Source organism: Delphinus delphis, chromosome 8 (assembly GCF_949987515.2).
Source record: "Delphinus delphis chromosome 8, mDelDel1.2, whole genome shotgun sequence".
Taxonomy (NCBI): Eukaryota; Metazoa; Chordata; class Mammalia; order Artiodactyla; family Delphinidae; genus Delphinus; species Delphinus delphis.
In genome coordinates this window covers 47,282,098-47,299,480 of record NC_082690.1, presented here as the reverse complement: position 1 = coordinate 47,299,480, position 17,383 = coordinate 47,282,098, and the positions used below count along the sequence as shown (strand labels likewise).

The 17,383-nt window shown below is 48.0% G+C and overlaps 1 protein-coding gene across 3 annotated transcripts in view; it reads right to left on the bottom strand.

Annotated features, from left to right (window-relative positions):
* Positions 1-17,383, bottom strand: part of ME3 (malic enzyme 3) — a 199,020-nt gene that overhangs the window by 38,121 nt on the left and 143,516 nt on the right. For all 3 annotated transcript variants that reach the window (XM_060018135.1, XM_060018134.1, XM_060018137.1), the window contains exons 6-7: positions 17,136-17,297; positions 7,590-7,693 (exon numbers count right to left, since the gene is read on the bottom strand). In XM_060018135.1, the coding sequence (XP_059874118.1) occupies positions 7,590-7,693; positions 17,136-17,297 (266 nt within the window). The remainder of the gene's footprint in view (positions 1-7,589; positions 7,694-17,135; positions 17,298-17,383) is intronic.

The window sequence follows — 17,383 nt, the reverse complement described above, 5'->3', positions numbered from 1 at the left end:
GTCCTGGAGAGTTGGGTGCTGGTTTGTGTTTTTCTACAGCCTTCCAGCCCTTTCTGTGACCCAAGATAGAGTCTTCACAGGCACGAGAGACTGTCATTTTGCAGCATCTGGCTCCTATTCTGATGGGAACACGTAGGAGCTGGACTGTCAACAATTAGCCACGTCAGGCTGAGACTGGGAAACTGACCTGTTTTTTCAGAGGCCAGACAAGCTAGAATGGGTCTCAACATTCCTTCCTCTGAGCGTCTTCAGATGCCATCAAATTCATAACCTTCAGTCCATTCTAACTGATAGCTAGCCTGGTGAAGGCTTTCAATCCCTCAGCCAACCAACCCAACCAACCAACCAACCATCCAACTCCCACCCTTACTATTTACGGTGGGTCCACCATGAGTAAAATCATGCTCCCTGCCCCCCAGGAACTACCAGTCTGGTAGATATGTTACAGAGTTATAGGACCTGAGGAAGGAATGTTCTTCAAAGTCCATCTAGTCTGGGCCAGGCTGATACTTGAACCTCTCTACAATAGTCCAGACACATCTTTGCCCAGTCTCTGCTCTGACGATGAAAAGTTAAAAGACCAAAAAAGCTTTAAAGAAAAGCTCTAGACCATTATAGAAAAGATGCCGTGATGCAGTGCATGATTAATTAGCAAATGAATTATACAGCCAATAAATTATGCTACGACTACAAACAGCAAGAAAGTTTCAGGACAGGCTGGTCAGGGCAGACCTCTCTGGGGAGGGCAGAATTTGAGTTGGGGCATTGCTATGGCTGCTGTTCTAATCTTCTCCCACGTCCTGACAATTTCAATACTTTGTTGTTCAAGAACCTACCATGGCTCCCTATTGTTCTCTGAATCAAGTCCCAAATAAGGTTTTGTGTGGATTGATAGTTTTCAAACATTTTTAGTAGAAGAATTTTTTAACTAATGAAATCTTGAGCAGAACCCTGACACAGAAAGCGATTAAAAACAATGATGTTTTCCTTCAAGTGGTTTCAATCTTGTATGGTTGGTGGAAAATATTCATTTCTAGCACTCCTGATGCACCTCTGTAAATGCCTGGGGTTCGGGGAAACTTGGTTTAAAACCACTGGATTAGATAACTGAAGCCCTTTCCACTTTTGAGCTCTACTAATTGCAACCTTCTGCCTGGGTTTCGAGGCCCATCACATAGCCTGCTCTATTGCTACTTAACCTTTTTTGGAACCAATAAACATTCACCTCTAGTGGGACCAGTCTTCCAGAGTCTTTTGCGTACTCCTTGCCTTGTCCTTGCCTTTGCTGTGTCCTTGCTTTTCTCATGATGTATCATCCATATGGAATGTGCTTTCTCCTGTTGCTTAATCACATTTGGCCCTGAATCTGTTTACTTTCCATCTCTTCCCAGTGCTCCCTGATTGCTTCTTTCTCTGAATTTCCGCTGAACTGAAAGTCAACACCAAACAGTTGAGTACTTAACACTTCTCTAATTAGTTCCTGTTCAAAATGTTGTCTTTTGGGAAGGTCTGTAAGATTCATGAGGACACAGGGCACGTCTTATTTCTTTGAATCTCATTACAGGGCTTAGTAGAGTGCTGGGCACGTAGTCCTTACTCAAAAGCCCTGGAAAAGCATGACTAGATACATTGTTTATTTGTGCTGCTCTTAGCTTTCTTGGAGCTTCTAGAATGAGTTTTCTCACCTCAGTGGTGAAATAAAGCTCAGTTCCCAGGAACACTTGATGCAGTACCTGCTGCTCCTGTCTCTTTGCCAGAAAAATATATTCCCTCATGGAACGAGTTTGAAAAGTCAAATTCCAAAATAAATAAATAAATAAATAAATAAATAAATAAATAAATAAAATAAATAAAATAAATAAATAAATAAATAAATAAATAAATAAATAAATAAATAAATTTGTTGGGAGGGTGATGTGACTTTCTGTATTTCCAGGGGAAGCACTTTGTAAGAAACCCCCTGAATGAGGCAGTCATGACTGCCTTACCTTACCAATGCATTTGCCATCTCCCTCTTCCACGCTCGTCAGCCCTCACAGAGTCAAGGCTTGAGGCCAGGGGATCAGGCTTGAGCTTGCACCTGGCTGGTGGGGAAAGGTGGGCCTGATTCCTCCCCATGACGCGTCTTCTGGGAAGGGGTGCCCAGATGTGCGTGTGTGTGCTTTCCCCATATGTGGAAATGCAATCACGTCAGGCCTGAAAGCAGTTCAAGTTCCTCCAGGGTGAAGGGGACACCAGCAGAAGCAGCAGGCACAGCCCGGGTTGGGGGGGTTTTCAGACCAGAAGGAAACTGTTAGAGCTGCAGGTGTGTTGTCAAGATAGACTGCCTGGGAGGGTGAGCCCAGAGAAGGTGCTGGGCCTTTCTTCATGCAGGTCCCCGGTGGGAAGATGTGTGGAAAGCCTCTCAATACTGACTATCAATTGTATATGATGTGTATTGGTCCTTGACCCTTGCCTCAGGCTCCAGTCCGACTCTGAAAGTAGGGGGAGCTGGGGCTGCTCAAAACATGCCTCTACTGGGAATGTAGTCCATCTGAGCTTTTTAGATCTCAACCTTTGTGTGGCTCTAACAGAAGCATCAAGAAAGCTTCAAAAGCAGAGATGCCCAGGCCTCAGTCCGGGCCTATATGGCACAGGAGGCTGGAGTCTATATTCTTGATAACTCCCCGGAGGAGCCCAATACCAGCCAGGTTTGGGAACCACAGGTCCGTACTCATATGCTTATGCTTATTTGAGCCACTGCTTTGTTCCAGAGGGGACTGGGGTGGGCGTGAGGGTGGAGTGTACCCAGGGGAGCATATTCCTGCCTGTTTCTGTAACTCAGAAGGAGATGCAGTTTCATGTGGACCCAACAGACAGGCTTGGTGTAGCTCTTGAAATATCCTGAACACCTAGCTATGAGAAATCTTCAGCCTTCAGGTTCCTTTGGCCTCTGAGTTTCTGCTGACTGTAGAAGTTGCAGGAGGACCGGTGAGGGTGAGGGCTCATGAAGTTGCAGATGCTTAGGCCATAGGCTCTTCACAGATCCAGGATGGCTAAAGCATGGCACATATGCTGCCACGCTTCACTCCCCTGCAGGGCAGACATTGCTAATCAATCATCATTTCCTGTTGCACCTAGAGAGGCCTTAGGATCCTAGCAATCAGAGCTGGTACGAGGAACCAAACCTTTTACCCTCCTTGCCATTTCTACCAACAACATCCTAGTCTAATCCTAAATTTTGTTGAGCACTTTAAGTTGCAGTTATTCACAGGGCATGGTTCCAAAAACGGTGGTGAGCCATTCTCTCTTCTTTCTCTACTCTCTTTCCCTAGGTGAACCCCACCATGCCCTTGACCTTACCTACCATCTATGAACTGGTAACTCCCAACTTCATGTTTTCTCCCTAGAATTCTTCTTAAAGAGACTCCGAGGCCAAGAAAGCTGAGAGGTCGGGTCTGAACTCCAGTAGGTAGACAAAAAATGTCTCTGAATGAACAGCTCCTTGAGAGCTGTACTGTTTATTTCTCTGTGGATTTCCGCCTACATTTGACACAGCGTCTTATATACCAGCAGATACCCAATAACTGACTATCAGTTGTATTTGACGCATCTCCCTGTTTCCATGTGTAATGATGCTATGGTTTGCTCCGCCCTTCTTGCATTTTCAGAGCGCATCCTCCTGTAATGCTGGCTGCCCCATTCCTTACCCCTCCCAGGCTGGATGGTGTGTGATGGTCTGTTACCTTGGTGGCTTCCCCAATGAACATGCCTCCTGGTGTTTCGACCCTTGTGTTATCACCTCTCTTGGAATCTGGTATGCACCTCTGATTTGCCTTAACCACCAGAATGTGATGAAATTGTACTATGCCAGTTCCACTATGGCATAAACCTCAGGAATCTGGTGTAGGATGGTGCGCGCGCGTGTGTGTGTGTGTGTGTGAGAGAGAGAGAGAGAGAGAGAGAGAGAGAGAGAGAGAGAGAAAATCAGAGAGAAAGATGGAGAGACTCAAAAAGAAATTTTCCTGGAGCTAAAATGCAGATGCTTTTTTTAAAAGTCACGTTTTAAAAAAAACTATTATCTCCCTTCTTGTTTATCACTCTTATCTCAGGAGCTTAGCAATCTCTATATTTAGGTTTGGTGAACTAGAGAAAGGGGGTGGCTTCCTCTCATGGCCTGCCTAAAGTTTGCTGACGTCAAACTTCTGTCCAGCCCAGGCCAAGCATCAGACAGAGCTGGGGCTCCAGATGCAATCTTAAAATGAACCATTCCCATCCATTCTTCTGTAAGTAATAGAAATGAAAAATATAAGTGGAAACCATCAGGGAAAACTTATCCCTCAGGGGCAATGCTCCAGGTCCCACTGCACGGCAGGGAAAGCAGGAAGCACGGAATGACTGGTCTTCGCCACGGGAACATCAGGCTGTGTCTTAGCTTTGAGCTGGACACACACACTTACTGCTGTGGTTCACAGGTGCACGTGGAGATTCCTTTTGCCTCGGTGGGTTCTCCCCAGTGGCCAAACTCCAGGATAGTAACTGAGCTACAGCGACTCTTTTTTTCAGGCCCCAAAAATCTGAAGATAACACCCGATTAGCAGGCAGGGGCAAGAAGGTGGAGCTTTTATTTGCAGGACATTTGGAAAGAGACAGGATGTTGAAGGCAGGAGTCAACGTTTCCCAAGGTTCTTTCTTAAAGCACATCGTGTTTGGCCTCAGGGTTGCTGACTCACCCAGCGCTGCCCCGGCTGGGCATTCCATCACGGGGCTACTATATTCCCAAGAGATCCTGGGACACTGGCTCACTCCCCAACTACAGTATCCACAGAAACATCTGCTTTAGCTTATTAGAAAGTTAAAACAACCAAGCGTCAACCCCTGTCTTTTCCACGTAAGGACACATTCCTCTTGGCTGACGCATACTCTGTGAGTGTGTCTGTGAACAGATTTTAATGATGATTTGAAGAGCCTCTTACATCCTAGTTTATTTAACCTTCTCACACGAATAGCACGGCTTCTCTGTGGGGAATCATGGAATGACTACTGACTCACTAGATACGCAATGAGCCCTGGAAACAGGAAGGAAAGAACCGGCTCTCAAAGCCAAATTCATTCCCTTCTCTTGTCAGCCACAGGTAATTGTAGAAAGCAGTCTGGCCTTGGAGTCAGCAGACTCAGGGTCAATTTGCCGTCCTGTCGGAAGCTTCGGGACCTGGGACAGGTTCCTTGGCTTCTCAGAGCCTCAGATTCCTCTTCTACAAAATGGGAATAATAAAACCTATCCTGCCAGCCATGCAGGGATCTTAAGAGGTCTGAAGAGAACACTGGGGCAGGGAGGCATCTTAAAGGACAACTGATGCTTATGTTTTCTCCTGTGACGGTGGCTTCCCCCAGAAGCCACTCAACCTGAACTTGAACTTGTTCTCACAGAGTCCCCTGCACTGTGGGATAGCTTGGATTTACTTTGAGCGGAAAGCCTCCTTCTTTAGCATTCTATCAATGGGTTCTTCTCCGGCTGGGTATACAGAAACAAGTCCAGTCCCTCCTCTGGAAGAACAGCTTTCAGACTTCTGGAGGGAGGACCGCATCCCTGGTACCCACAGAGCAGCCCCTATGTCTTCTCCCCACTAGTCTGAGCCTTTGGCTCCTGTCACTGCCGTGGCTATGGTTCTCCAAAGGCACTTTAGGTAATTTACCAGCCTCAGAGTATCTTGTCTGGAACTGAATGTCATATTCAGGATGATCTAAAAGGGGGAGAATTAAGCAGGACAGTCACCTCTCGTGTTCTAGATGATACGCCTCTGTTCACGTAGCCGACCCTCGAATGGGCTGTTTTGGTGGTCGTGTCTCAATAGCAGCCCTTCCTTCACAGTCTCAGCTTCCAACCCCTGACTTTCTGATTTACTCTTTTCTTTCCAGCTTATTCCCTCTGGTACCCAACTCAATCATTCTCAGGCCTCATCAGGACCTACTGTCCATTGCTCATACTGCTGTTCCTCACCCCTCCTCTCCAGCAGGGCCTTAGCTGTCCCTTCTCACCCGGCCTAGGCCTCATGCATCATTATAACCATCCCCTTGAATATACTCTCAACTCCTTTCTCTCTCTTTTTCTCTCTTGCCTGGCAAAATCCCAACCCTGATTAAATCCTACTCTCTGTCTCTTCCTGCCCTGCATCCAGACAGTGGAAACTGGCTAGAGAAAATCACAGAAAAGGTTTAACTGACCTAAGTTAAATTCATGATCAGTAACCTCCAGGAGGCCAGCAACCAGCCTCTAGTTCCCTAGTTTGGACATGCCAGTTCTTACCTCTTGCACCTTAAACCTCCACAGCCTCTGTCCCCATCCTCACCCTCAGCAGATGACCTTGTCCTCCAAGGGGGTTCTCACGCACACCCCCTCAACATCTACCCACCTGCCGGCATCTGTGCCTAGAGCGTGGCCTTCCCTCTGTGTGGATGGGCTCTGTGCTCCCACCTAAGACGAAGCTCCCAGGTGTGCACTGGATTCTTGGCCAGTTGCTTATCAGCATGCCTACCTCCACACCCCACACTCCATTACCAATTTCATCCTTCCTCTAGGACCATCCCCATCCCATATAACTTCAGTGTTACTTTCCCTCATCCTAACAAATGAAAACAAAAAACACAACAACGATCGAATGCTTTCTTCTTATCCCCAGATAAGGAATCCAGGTAAGGAGACTTTAAAGTTTAGTAACCTGCCCAAGATCAATGACCTGGAAGTGTGGGGTTGGTTTGCCCACCCCCAAAGCCCACCCAGATGAGGCTTCCTGGGCTGCAGAGGCCACAGCAGCTCTCTCTCCGGCCCACCGCTCTGGTTCAAGTGGCTGAACTCAGACAATGAAGTACTTTGCTAAGGACGTCCAGACCAGCTCTGCCTACCTGGGCACTCTTGGGACAGCAAGAAAGGCTGGAGGTTTTCAAGCAAGAAGGGGACCTGCTGGGTCTGCAGAGGCCTGTTGAGCTGCTGAGACAGTTTTGACTGACTTGCCTGTCAGACTCAGCGTGGGAGAGCGGGGGGCTGTTTTGAGACCAGCCAGCATGTCACCCCAGCCTCAGCGGGGGAAGCGGGGGGCAATGATGGCAAACAGATGGGGCAGGCCAGAGCGGCAGGAGCTGTCAGTGTGGTGCACTCCCGTGCAGAGACGACACCTCGTAAATCTCGCAGGCCCAGCCCGTGTGGCCTGTTGTGGTGGCCCATTGATGCTGCCTGGTCCTTGGAGCTGGAAAATGACAACTAAGGTGGCCAGCTGCCTTCCAAGCCATTCCGTCAGAAGGGCACACTTCTCTCCCCTGCTGCTAACAGCATCCCTAGTCCTGCCAGGAACCTAGAAGAGCTCGGCCCAGGGGGTTTTCCTCCCCGGACAGCAGATACTTAACTAGCCGTCATCCCCTCCCCTCCCTTCTCTGCTCCCAAAGACTCTCCCAGAGAACAAGCCCGTTTGGCTTTGAGATTTCCGAGTACACAGCGTCAAGTTGGAATTTCTGGACCATCCGGAAAGGCATGCATCTCTTCCAAAACCCATGCTGACTTAGTCATGCTATCTCTTAACAGTGCTCTTTCACAAGGGACAGGGTCACCCACTTACTTGTCCGTCACGGCCTGCATGAACTCGTCCAGAAGGTCGTCGTACTCCTGCCCACGCACGCGCCGGTGCTTCAGGCCAATGTACAGAGGGTCCCTGAGCAGCTCCTGCAACAGACAGCATCCGTCCCGTTAAGTGTCATGGGTTAGCGGGAAGGAGGGTAGGAGGGTGGGAGGGAGGAGGCTGCTCCCCACTCCCCAGGTGCTGTCTCTGGAAGGGTCTGGAAGCCAAGCCACTTATGGAGGGTAGACCCCCAGGGGTCCACACTTTAGGAATCAAGGATGCTTTGAACAAGCAGAACTCTCTGATACAGTCTTCCAACCTCTGGCCACAGCTCTGGGTTCATTTCAGGGTTTCTCAACAGTGGCACTATGGACGTTTTGGCCTGGACAGTTCTTTGACCCGTATATTGTATTGACAGAATACTTAGCAGTGTCTCTGGGTTCTTCCCACTTGAAGTCAGTAGCACCCCCAGTTGTGACAGTAAAAAAGATCTGCAGACTTTGCCAAATGTCTCCCTGGGGGATAAAACAGCCTGTGCTGAGAATCACCCCAGGCGACATCTGGATTGAGGTACTGGGTCTTGTCCAAAGTCACTGACCTGGACTTAAATTAGAAAACATTCCCTCCCTCCCTCCTTTCCTTCCGTGAAAGCTTACTGAATACCTACCACGTGCCTGGCATTGTGTTAGTCCCTGGGGATACAAGGATAGATTGATACAACCAGAACTTTCCATTCAAGAGAGAGGCCCACCCTAATGCCGGCCTGTGTTAGATGGCCCCTCCACTCCACCTCCTGCAGCTCTTCTGTCACAGCTTTCACACGCTGTTTGGTCATCCTCTCTGTCTGCCCTGGTCTGATGACCACTCCTGCCTCTCTGTACTCCTCACACACACCCCTATGCAGAAATCAGCGGGCTTATTCGTGCATGACACATTTACTGACCCTCTACGCCTGCTGCCGTCAGGACTGTCGGGGAATTTGTAGGTAAGGGATGGTCACTGCCTCTAAGGTGCTCACGGCCTAATGCAGGTGGCTGATGAGTAAGTAAACTCTATTACAGATTAGAGACATTTCTTCGGCACAAAGCATGGCACCTGGCAGCACCGAGAAGGAGTGGAGTAATTCCCGCCGGGGAACGGGTGGGGATGGTGACACGGAAGAAATGGTCAGGCTTTAAAAGATGGGCAGATGTTGCCCGGTGGGCTGGGCTCTCCAGGCTTAGAAATCGGCACAAAGAAAGGTTGGGGGCTGGAGTTAGAAGGAGGAAGAAGTACCTGGTGCCCTGGTGCATTTAAGAAACAGGAAGTAATTTTATGTTTTCGGGTATTCGGAAAGTATCTATTTTTGTGTCTCTGCCGCCACAAAGATGAGCTCCTTGGGGTCAAGGTTTTGTGTTATCGTCATCTCCATCCGGACTGCTCCTGCAGGATTCAGAGGCAAGGATGTCATGGGTCCTGCCCTCAAGGGGCTCAGAGTCCAGTCTCACCTCCACCACTGACAAGCTGTGTGACCTCAGGCAAATTACGTGACCTCTCAGAGCCTCCTTCTCATCTGTCAAATGGGGATAGAATACCAGCTGCACAGGGTGATCGTGATGAGGAAATGAAATAATACACGTGAAAGAGCTTTGGGAATCATAACGTGCTGTAAAGTAATGGCAGCAGCTTTGACTTTCACAGCGTTTGCTAATGTGTCAGGTACTGCTGAGGGAGGGGAAGCCACAGCGAGGTTAAACAGCCGCCTCTTTCTTGGGCTAATAAGTGGAAGAATCTGGATTCAAACTCACGGCTGCCAGCTCCAGAGCCCATGGTCTTAACCACTGAGCCAGGCTGCTCAGGTGGCTCATTCTCGCTTAGGACACCATTCTAGCTCCATATTGCCTTGTAGGAGGTGGCAGGACAAAGGTATAGTGGACAGAAAAGACCAGGAAGTACCTGCCTTCTCAACCCCTCACCCCCAATTCTGGGTCCACAGAATCTGAGGTGGTTTAGGGCTTTCTCCAAGGAGCCACACGGCTACATCAGAAAGACAGTAAGGTCTAAACTTCTTTTCCCAATCTCTTTGCCTCCTGGGTTATGCATCCTTGAGATTGTTTAGGACCCTGCCGTGGCAGTTGTGTGTGTGTGACCAAAGGATGAGAGTGGGACATATATGGTGCCTACCCTTCCACAGGCCACTTTCAAAGTGATCATCTAAAAGTCACTTAGAGGCAGCAAACATCCAGCCAAGGGCGATCAAGGAAGTAAATGATGATGTAACACCTAGATGGACAACTAGGCAGTCATTGAAACTGGTGGCTTTTAAGACTATGCAGCCACCTGGACAAATGTGTATGAGATTATTCAAAATGAGAAAAGCAGGATACAAAATTGCACAGATATCACAATTTCAACTGTCTGACACATATGAACAGCCTGCAAAGGGCATACACATAAATGATAAAAATAGTCTAACTCTTGGCATTTGCAGAAAATATTCACTTTTTAGTTCTTATAGAGGTGAAAGGGTCCACGGTAAATTATAATCTGTAATGTTTCCAAGTCACAGATTGGTTCAGTAGTGCATGAGGCTGCCAAGAGTGGATTTCTCAGTGCTGCATACACGGTTTCTGGGGCAGGTCCAATTCTCCAGTGGTACTGAAGAATTTTAGGATTTTCCAAAAATTTCTCAGTATATCTGCACTTAAGATGAAAGGTCAACACTAATGAGGTACTACTGAGATGTAAAGGTGACCATAAGAAGCTTTTAAAAAAAGTCCTGATATTTTATAATATTTATTTTATTTATAATAAAATGTTTTATGTCTGAAATACTTCAAAACTAAGCACTCCAAAAAATTGGGAAGAAAGTTTCTATATGGAGGTGACACGAAAATATAGCTTCTCATACTTGTACAGAAATTTCAGGTAATTCACTCTTCTGAATCAAAAGTAGTTTGATCCTTATGTCTTACATACTCTCATGCCCATTTTACAGATGAGGAAGGTAGAGTTGTTCAAGGGTTTAAATAAATTGCCCAAACTCACACAGCCAGAAAACATCTAAGCTGAAACTGAGCCTTGCTTTGACTGGGTCTCATGACAGCGCCCTTTCCACCCCATCATTTGACATTGTGGGGACCAGGGAATGTGGGTTTGGCTCCTGACCCCCTCCCTGGTCCTCCTGGAAGAGTCCAGTAGTGGCTGGAAGTTCCAGCTGGTCCTGTAGACCAGGCTGGGGAGCAGTGACAGCCTGAATGGGGTCTGGGGAAAGACCGTGTCCACATCTCCAGCCAACTGGCTTTCCTTTGTCAGGAGGGAAAATGACTTCTCAAAAACAGCAGAGGGTGGAGCTTCCACACTGTCTTGGTACCACATGGAACAAGAAATCCACATTCTGCCCTGCGTCCCACCGAGTGATTGGTTATAAGAATGACTGCCACCAAGGCGTGGGACTATGAACTGGCCTGGACCCTCCCCTGGCAGCCCTCCTCTATCCTGCACTTCCTCACATAAATGTTAAAAAGAGAAGCTTTCAGAAGGCAGTATTGCCAGACAAAATACAGGACACCCAGTTGAACGTGAATTTCAGATAGGAGATATATATATATATATATATATATATATATATATATTTAGTATAAATATGTCCCAAGTTTTGCATGGAACATACTTACGTTAAAAAATGATTAGCTATTTGTCCGAAATTTAAATTTAACTTGCATCCTGTATTTTTCTTTGCTAAATCTGGTAACCCCATCAAGAGAGGAAGAAGGAATCTTGAAGCTGGGAGGCAGTGTGCCGCAGAGGAAAGGGCATTGCCAGGCCCAGTGGCCCTGGTCAGATGCTCTCCTGGAGCACCCTCAGGACAGTGTGGTTTTAGAATCAGAAGGGGCTCTGGGCTTTGGAACCGGACACACCTGGGTTTGAATTCAGGCTCTGCCACTTAACTAGCTCTGAGACTTTGGGCACTTGTCCCTGCTTCATTTTACTTCTCTGTCCAATAGGGATAGTAATGATCTCTATTGCATCATGCAAGCTCTTTGAGGAAAGGGTCCTTAGTCATGTGCATCTCCCTAGTGATGTTTACAGTGCCGGCACATCGCAGGCCATTAAAAAGTGTTTACTGATGTGAGTTGCGTTTATTCTAGGACTGGGCTAAGGAGATGCTGAATTAAGAACTAGGGACGTCTTAGAAATCACTTGGTTCGGCTTCCTCCAGATGAGTGTTGGGGACCCAGAAAGGTTAAATGAACTGCCTAAGGTCACAAAACGAATTTGGTGGAAGCAGCTTCTAGGGCAGGGGTCTTCCCAGGCGGGATCAGCTTCCTCCCCTCTGAGCCTGCTGCTTCCCCTCTGCTAGGTAGTTGCCAAGCTCCTGTTGGCACTAAGTAAGCCTTCAGGTTAAGGCTCTATCCAGAGCAAATGAACCAGAGCTTCCTCCTCTGCTGTGGGAGTTGAATAGACCCTCCACGGCTGTGTGCCTGGCTCTTTCTAAGGTGAAAACTCTTGCAGACTAAACGTCATGGAAAGCAAAATGGCTGGCTTGTCTTCCCTTGCCATATCATTGAGCACTGGGTTTAAGCTGGAAGAGAGATGAACCTCTTGGTCTGGAAAAATATTTATCTTGCAGAGCAACGGGCACATGAAGATGTTACTCAGAGAGCATCTGGAGGTCTGGGGAGGTAATGGGATTGGGTTCACGGTGTGGACATGGTGCACTTTCCCCCTCTGGGTGACAGTTATGCCCACCATGTATTTCTCTGGAAGCTCAGTTAAGCCCAAGGGTAAGCTACAAAGACCCTAGGAAGGGCCCCTTCACTGGTCACATGTGCACAGAGAGCCTGTGCCCGACGGCAACACGGGTGAATGCTGACTATTTATGAGCTGCGGTAAAGACAATCTTGCCAGGTGGAAGGAACCCTTCCATACCCAGCTCTGTGGGCGATCCCACGCTGCCTCAGCAACCAGTAACACCCAAGGCACAGTCTCCCAGGCTCTGTTGATGATCTGTCCCCTCCATCCCCCTCTTTAGTCATTTCCACAGAGACTTTCACATCACCTCCTTGAGAGGAAAATCCATTGAGGCTCAAGACTTCCGCAGGAGAAGCCAAGCCCTGGGTTGTCCCACAGAACCTTTAGCACAGAGTGGGCCAAGCACTGGGCTTGGACTCAAACCTGGCAGAAGCCATTTCTGCCCTGGGGCCCCTTTTCCCATGTGAAACGAGGGGGTTGAGTGAGAAGTATTTACATATAATATCTAGTAAGTATGACATCTAATGTGAACAGTCTGTGACTCTGCTGTGTGTATATGAAACAAGATGTACAAATCAATCCACACACAGACACAAGGGAGGGAGGGCCGGAGCAGGTGCCCTGTCTAACTGGGCGGGGCTCCCTCCCCCTGGTCCTTTGGAACTTCATCACGGGATGTCCCTCCTTCCTGGGATCACGTCTCACATATTTATTTTTCCAAACCTCCTTGGTGTCGGCAGGTAAAAGTGACTCAGAGTTTCAGGGCTGTAGATAGCAGATGTTTTCCTTCAACAGGAAACCTGGAGGGGTGTTTTCTTTGACTCTGATTAAAGCTCCTTTTGCCTCAGAAGTTTTTTATAGAGACATACACACAGATGGTCTAGTTGTTCTGAAACTAAAGCCTTCACGGCAGCAACCCTCCCTGCACTGCCACGTAAGACGGAAGCTGCAAGGCAGAGCCTCCCTCTCCTGTTGCTGTGTCTTGCTCTGGGTGAGAGATGTGCCCCCAGACTTCTAGGGGAAAAATCTTGCAAACTGATCATTTTTTAAAAAGAACTCTAGTGTGGAAGATCACATAGTCAATGCATTTGAAAAGACAGAAATCATTGTCTTCCATCTTCCCAATGTTGGCCTCTTTGTAACTTTCTTGAAGAAGGTCTGGCGGGAGTTCACCTTTCTTTGCGGGGGAGGGCTGTGAAAATGGCATCGGTGTGCCCTAGTTTGATCCTGAGTGTCCATGGAACACAGACTGTGTGAAACACCTACTTTCTCAGTCTTCATTACCCAGTCTGTGACACAAATACTTGACATCTTGGAGCAGTGTGCCACAGTAGACAAGGCCACTCTGGTGCCAGAGAGACCAGGGTTCAAGTCCCAGCTCCAACACTTAGAGCTGTGTGACCTGAAGTAAGTAGTTAACGTGTGTCAATCTCAGTTCCCTCATCTGTAAAAAGGGGAGAACAATATCTCATACAGTTGGTGTGAGAACGAAATGAGATTGACGGACTTCCCCAGTGGTCCAGTGGTAAAGGATCCATCTTCCAATGCAGGGGAGGAGGGTATGATCCCTGGTCGGGGAACTAAGATCCCACATGCCACGCGGCAACTAAGCCCACGTGCCACAACTAGAGAGAGAAAACATGCAAGCCACAACTGGAGAGAAGCCCGAGTGCTGCAACAAAGAGCCCATGTACCTCAACAATAAAGATCCCGCATGCCTGAACGAAGATCCTGCGTGCCCCAACTAAGACCTGACGCAGCCAAAAAAAATAATAATAATAATATTAAAAAAAAAAAAGAGAGATTGAAATATACAAGTGCCCAGAACTATGCCTGGCCATTGCAGGTGCTGGCATAGGTCTTACTGGACATGGAGAACACTGCTTTCTCTCTCGTCTGTGGTGTTGCATGGCAGGTCAGGCTGTGCCCTGTCCCCTCAGCTGGGGAATCCTCTGGTCCTTCCAAAACTCTCTCCCTTCCACACCCAGGAGGGAGAGCTGAGGCAGAGGCCGAAAGCCCCAGGGGGGAGAAGCAGACACTTTGAGGAGACGTAACACATGAGCCATTAAGATGATCAATTAGGTGACAGTGTTGAAACACTGATAACTAAAAGATTCCACCCACGCCTGGCTCTCATTTATCTCCCTCAGCCTAGCAGAATGCCTGACACCTACTAAACACTTCATAAACTTTAAAAAAATAAGTAAAGAGAAAGTGTTCACAAAATAATCTTCATTGAAGAAATCAGGACAAAATTAGGGGCACAGCATGATTAATTAGGTAATACTGTATCTACGTCTATGTACACGCACAGAGAAACAGCGGACAGGAGCACAAATGTAGCATAGTGGGAGAAATGCCATTTCCTTCTCCTTTTAAAATGTCGAATAATGTTTTAAAGTTACTTTAGTAATAAAAATTCTAAAAGTCAAGACATAATCTTTACTCATAAAGCAACAAAAACCCGGGCAGGCAGTGTGGTATGGTGTGGGGAGAGGAGCGCTCATGTGGATTAGGACCCACTCCTGCCACTTCCAGCAGATCTTCTTGGGCCAATTAATCTCTCTGGGCCTCAGTTTCCTCAGCTGTAAAAAGAGGGTAATAACTGAGCTCCACTCACAGGGTTATTGTCAGGCTGAAACAGGGTGGTCTGTGAAAAGGGCCTGGCCCTGATTACTCAGAGTTTCTCACCATCTTTTCTGGTGGGTTTGCTACAAGTTGGCACTAACTCTAAACTTTAGCTCATCATTGCTGAGTGCTGGACCTTCAGTGACAAAGGATCTAAGGCATCTGCTAGAGGCAACCAACTCCCTCCCAAGGGATGCAATGGCCTAAGAATTAGTCTCAAGCCGTTCCACTTCTTGCCTAGAGCCAGCTTTTTGGAGAGAGAGAGAGAAAAAGAGAGAGAAAGAGAGAGAGAGAGAGAGAGAGAGAGAGAGAGATGGTCTCAAACAAATCCAGTTGGAACATGGCAGGAGGTGATGGATGGGAATAATAACTAACACGAAGTTTGCTATACTCGTCCACGTTTGTGCGGTTCCACACATGTCCTTTGTGGCTGAGGGACAATTTCAGCAAAACCCAGGCGTGTGGCTGGGGAGGGGAACCACAGTGCAGAGCAGACCTTGAAGATGGGTCTTAATGAGCAGCTATAAGGCTGTACCACCACGCAGCCTCCCTTCTCCTCGTCTGGTGGGGAGGCATATAGAGAAGAGATTTAGCGGTGGGAGAATACCTAGTAACTTTCTGGTCCAGGCCCTAATTGTACCAGAAGGGGATGGTATCTAGACAGGTACAGGGACTCACCCGGCTGTCAGGGGTACCGGGAACAGGGTCCCTGCTTGCCGGGCCAGCACTTCACGTGCTCTTCTTGTCCTCCCTCCTCCCCCTCCCACCCCTGTGAGTTCTCAGCTCTGAAGCCAGGTCTGTCTGCTGCTCCTTCATTTGACCGTATCTGTGGATGAAGCCTGAATAAGCATCACTTCTCATTAGAGGCTACAGTGCTTGTTCTTGTTTAGAAATGAGGATGTTGTGTGGCATCCAGGGAGGAAGGAGGCCATGCAGAGTCACAACAAGTTTTCTAGAGAAAGATCAACTCAGAATGCAAATAAGTATAAGCTTTTTGACACTATGAATCGAGAATCTAAAAAAGGACCATTCCCTTTGCTTCAATATTTCCTTTTCTAGGAATTTATCCTTGGGAAATCACCAGAGATGGAAAGACTGATCTGCAAAAACGGGTATCACAGCACAATTATATTTGCAAGAAGACTAGAAACAACCTAAATGTCCAAGAGTGGAGGGTTTCTTATGTGAATTGTGATACGCCAGGCAGCTATGAAAATGACCTTGTGGAATAATGGCTAGTGATCTGGGAGAAAACTCATGACATACATTACACCTAAAAAGGCAGGATACAAAACTGTATATGCAATATAAACTTAATTTTGTTTTTAATAAACGTTTCAGAGGGATAAGGCTGGAAAGAAATATCCCAAATTATAAACAATGATTATTACTGGCTCTGTGACTAATATTTTATTTTTAATACTTCTCTGGAGTTTTTTCAATGAACATGAGAAAACGTTTTTCTCAGATGGACATGCACTGATTTTAAACCCAGAGATAAATATCACCAAGAAGAAATTCTTTTATGTTCATGATACAGAGACACAGAGCTGAGAACTGCAGACATGCACAAACACCGTGACCCAGAGTGGTGGTACCCAGAGCAAACTCTTGGCTGGGGTTTGAGCTCCTTAAATCCTAAACCTCCTGGAAGCCTGCAGGTGGCTCTCAGCCACAGCTCGGGTCAGTTTCTCTCCCTGGGTTTGCAGGATTGCTCATCTGCCTGATCCAGACATTTCAGCCCTTGGTCCTGGTGCTTTGAGTTTTAATCTTTTACGGGGGTAGCTGGCCTCTAAAATGCTGAAAAAACAGCCCAGCAGCCACTCTCGCCTCAGCGGCTTTCTTCACTAATGGATCAGAGAGAGGCCATGAGGGCAATGGAAGCTGCCTAGGGACACGGGACAAGGAAGCACAGAAAGCCCGCCCGGGGGGTACCTTGGCAGGAGGTAGGGGAGCAAGAAGACCCAGCAGTGGCTGGGGGGAGAGGATGGGACTGGGAGAGTGGGATGGGCAACCAGGGAGGAGAGAGGTCCTGGCATCACAGCCATGTAGGGGAGGTGTCCTGGCAGCGGGGACCCCAGAATGAAATGGCCTGGTGCTTTGTAAACAGAACCACCACACAGAGGTGCTCCCCACGGCATCCCAGCTGCCACCCTCTGGCTCCCGGCCCAGGCAGCGCGTTACCTCGTTGTTGGTGCCCACATCCAGCAGGACAGGGAGGCACTGCTGCGGGTTGACGCCTCCGCACGCCGTGTACAGGGCCAGCTTGCCCACGGGGATGCCCATGCCGTAGCAGCCCAGGTCTCCCAGGCCCAGGATGCGCTCCCCATCAGTCACCACCACAGCCTGAAAGACAAAGCAGGACGCCGTCAATCAGGGACAGCACCTCCTGTGACAAAGTGCTCGTTTGTACAGCACGTCAGGCCTGTCGA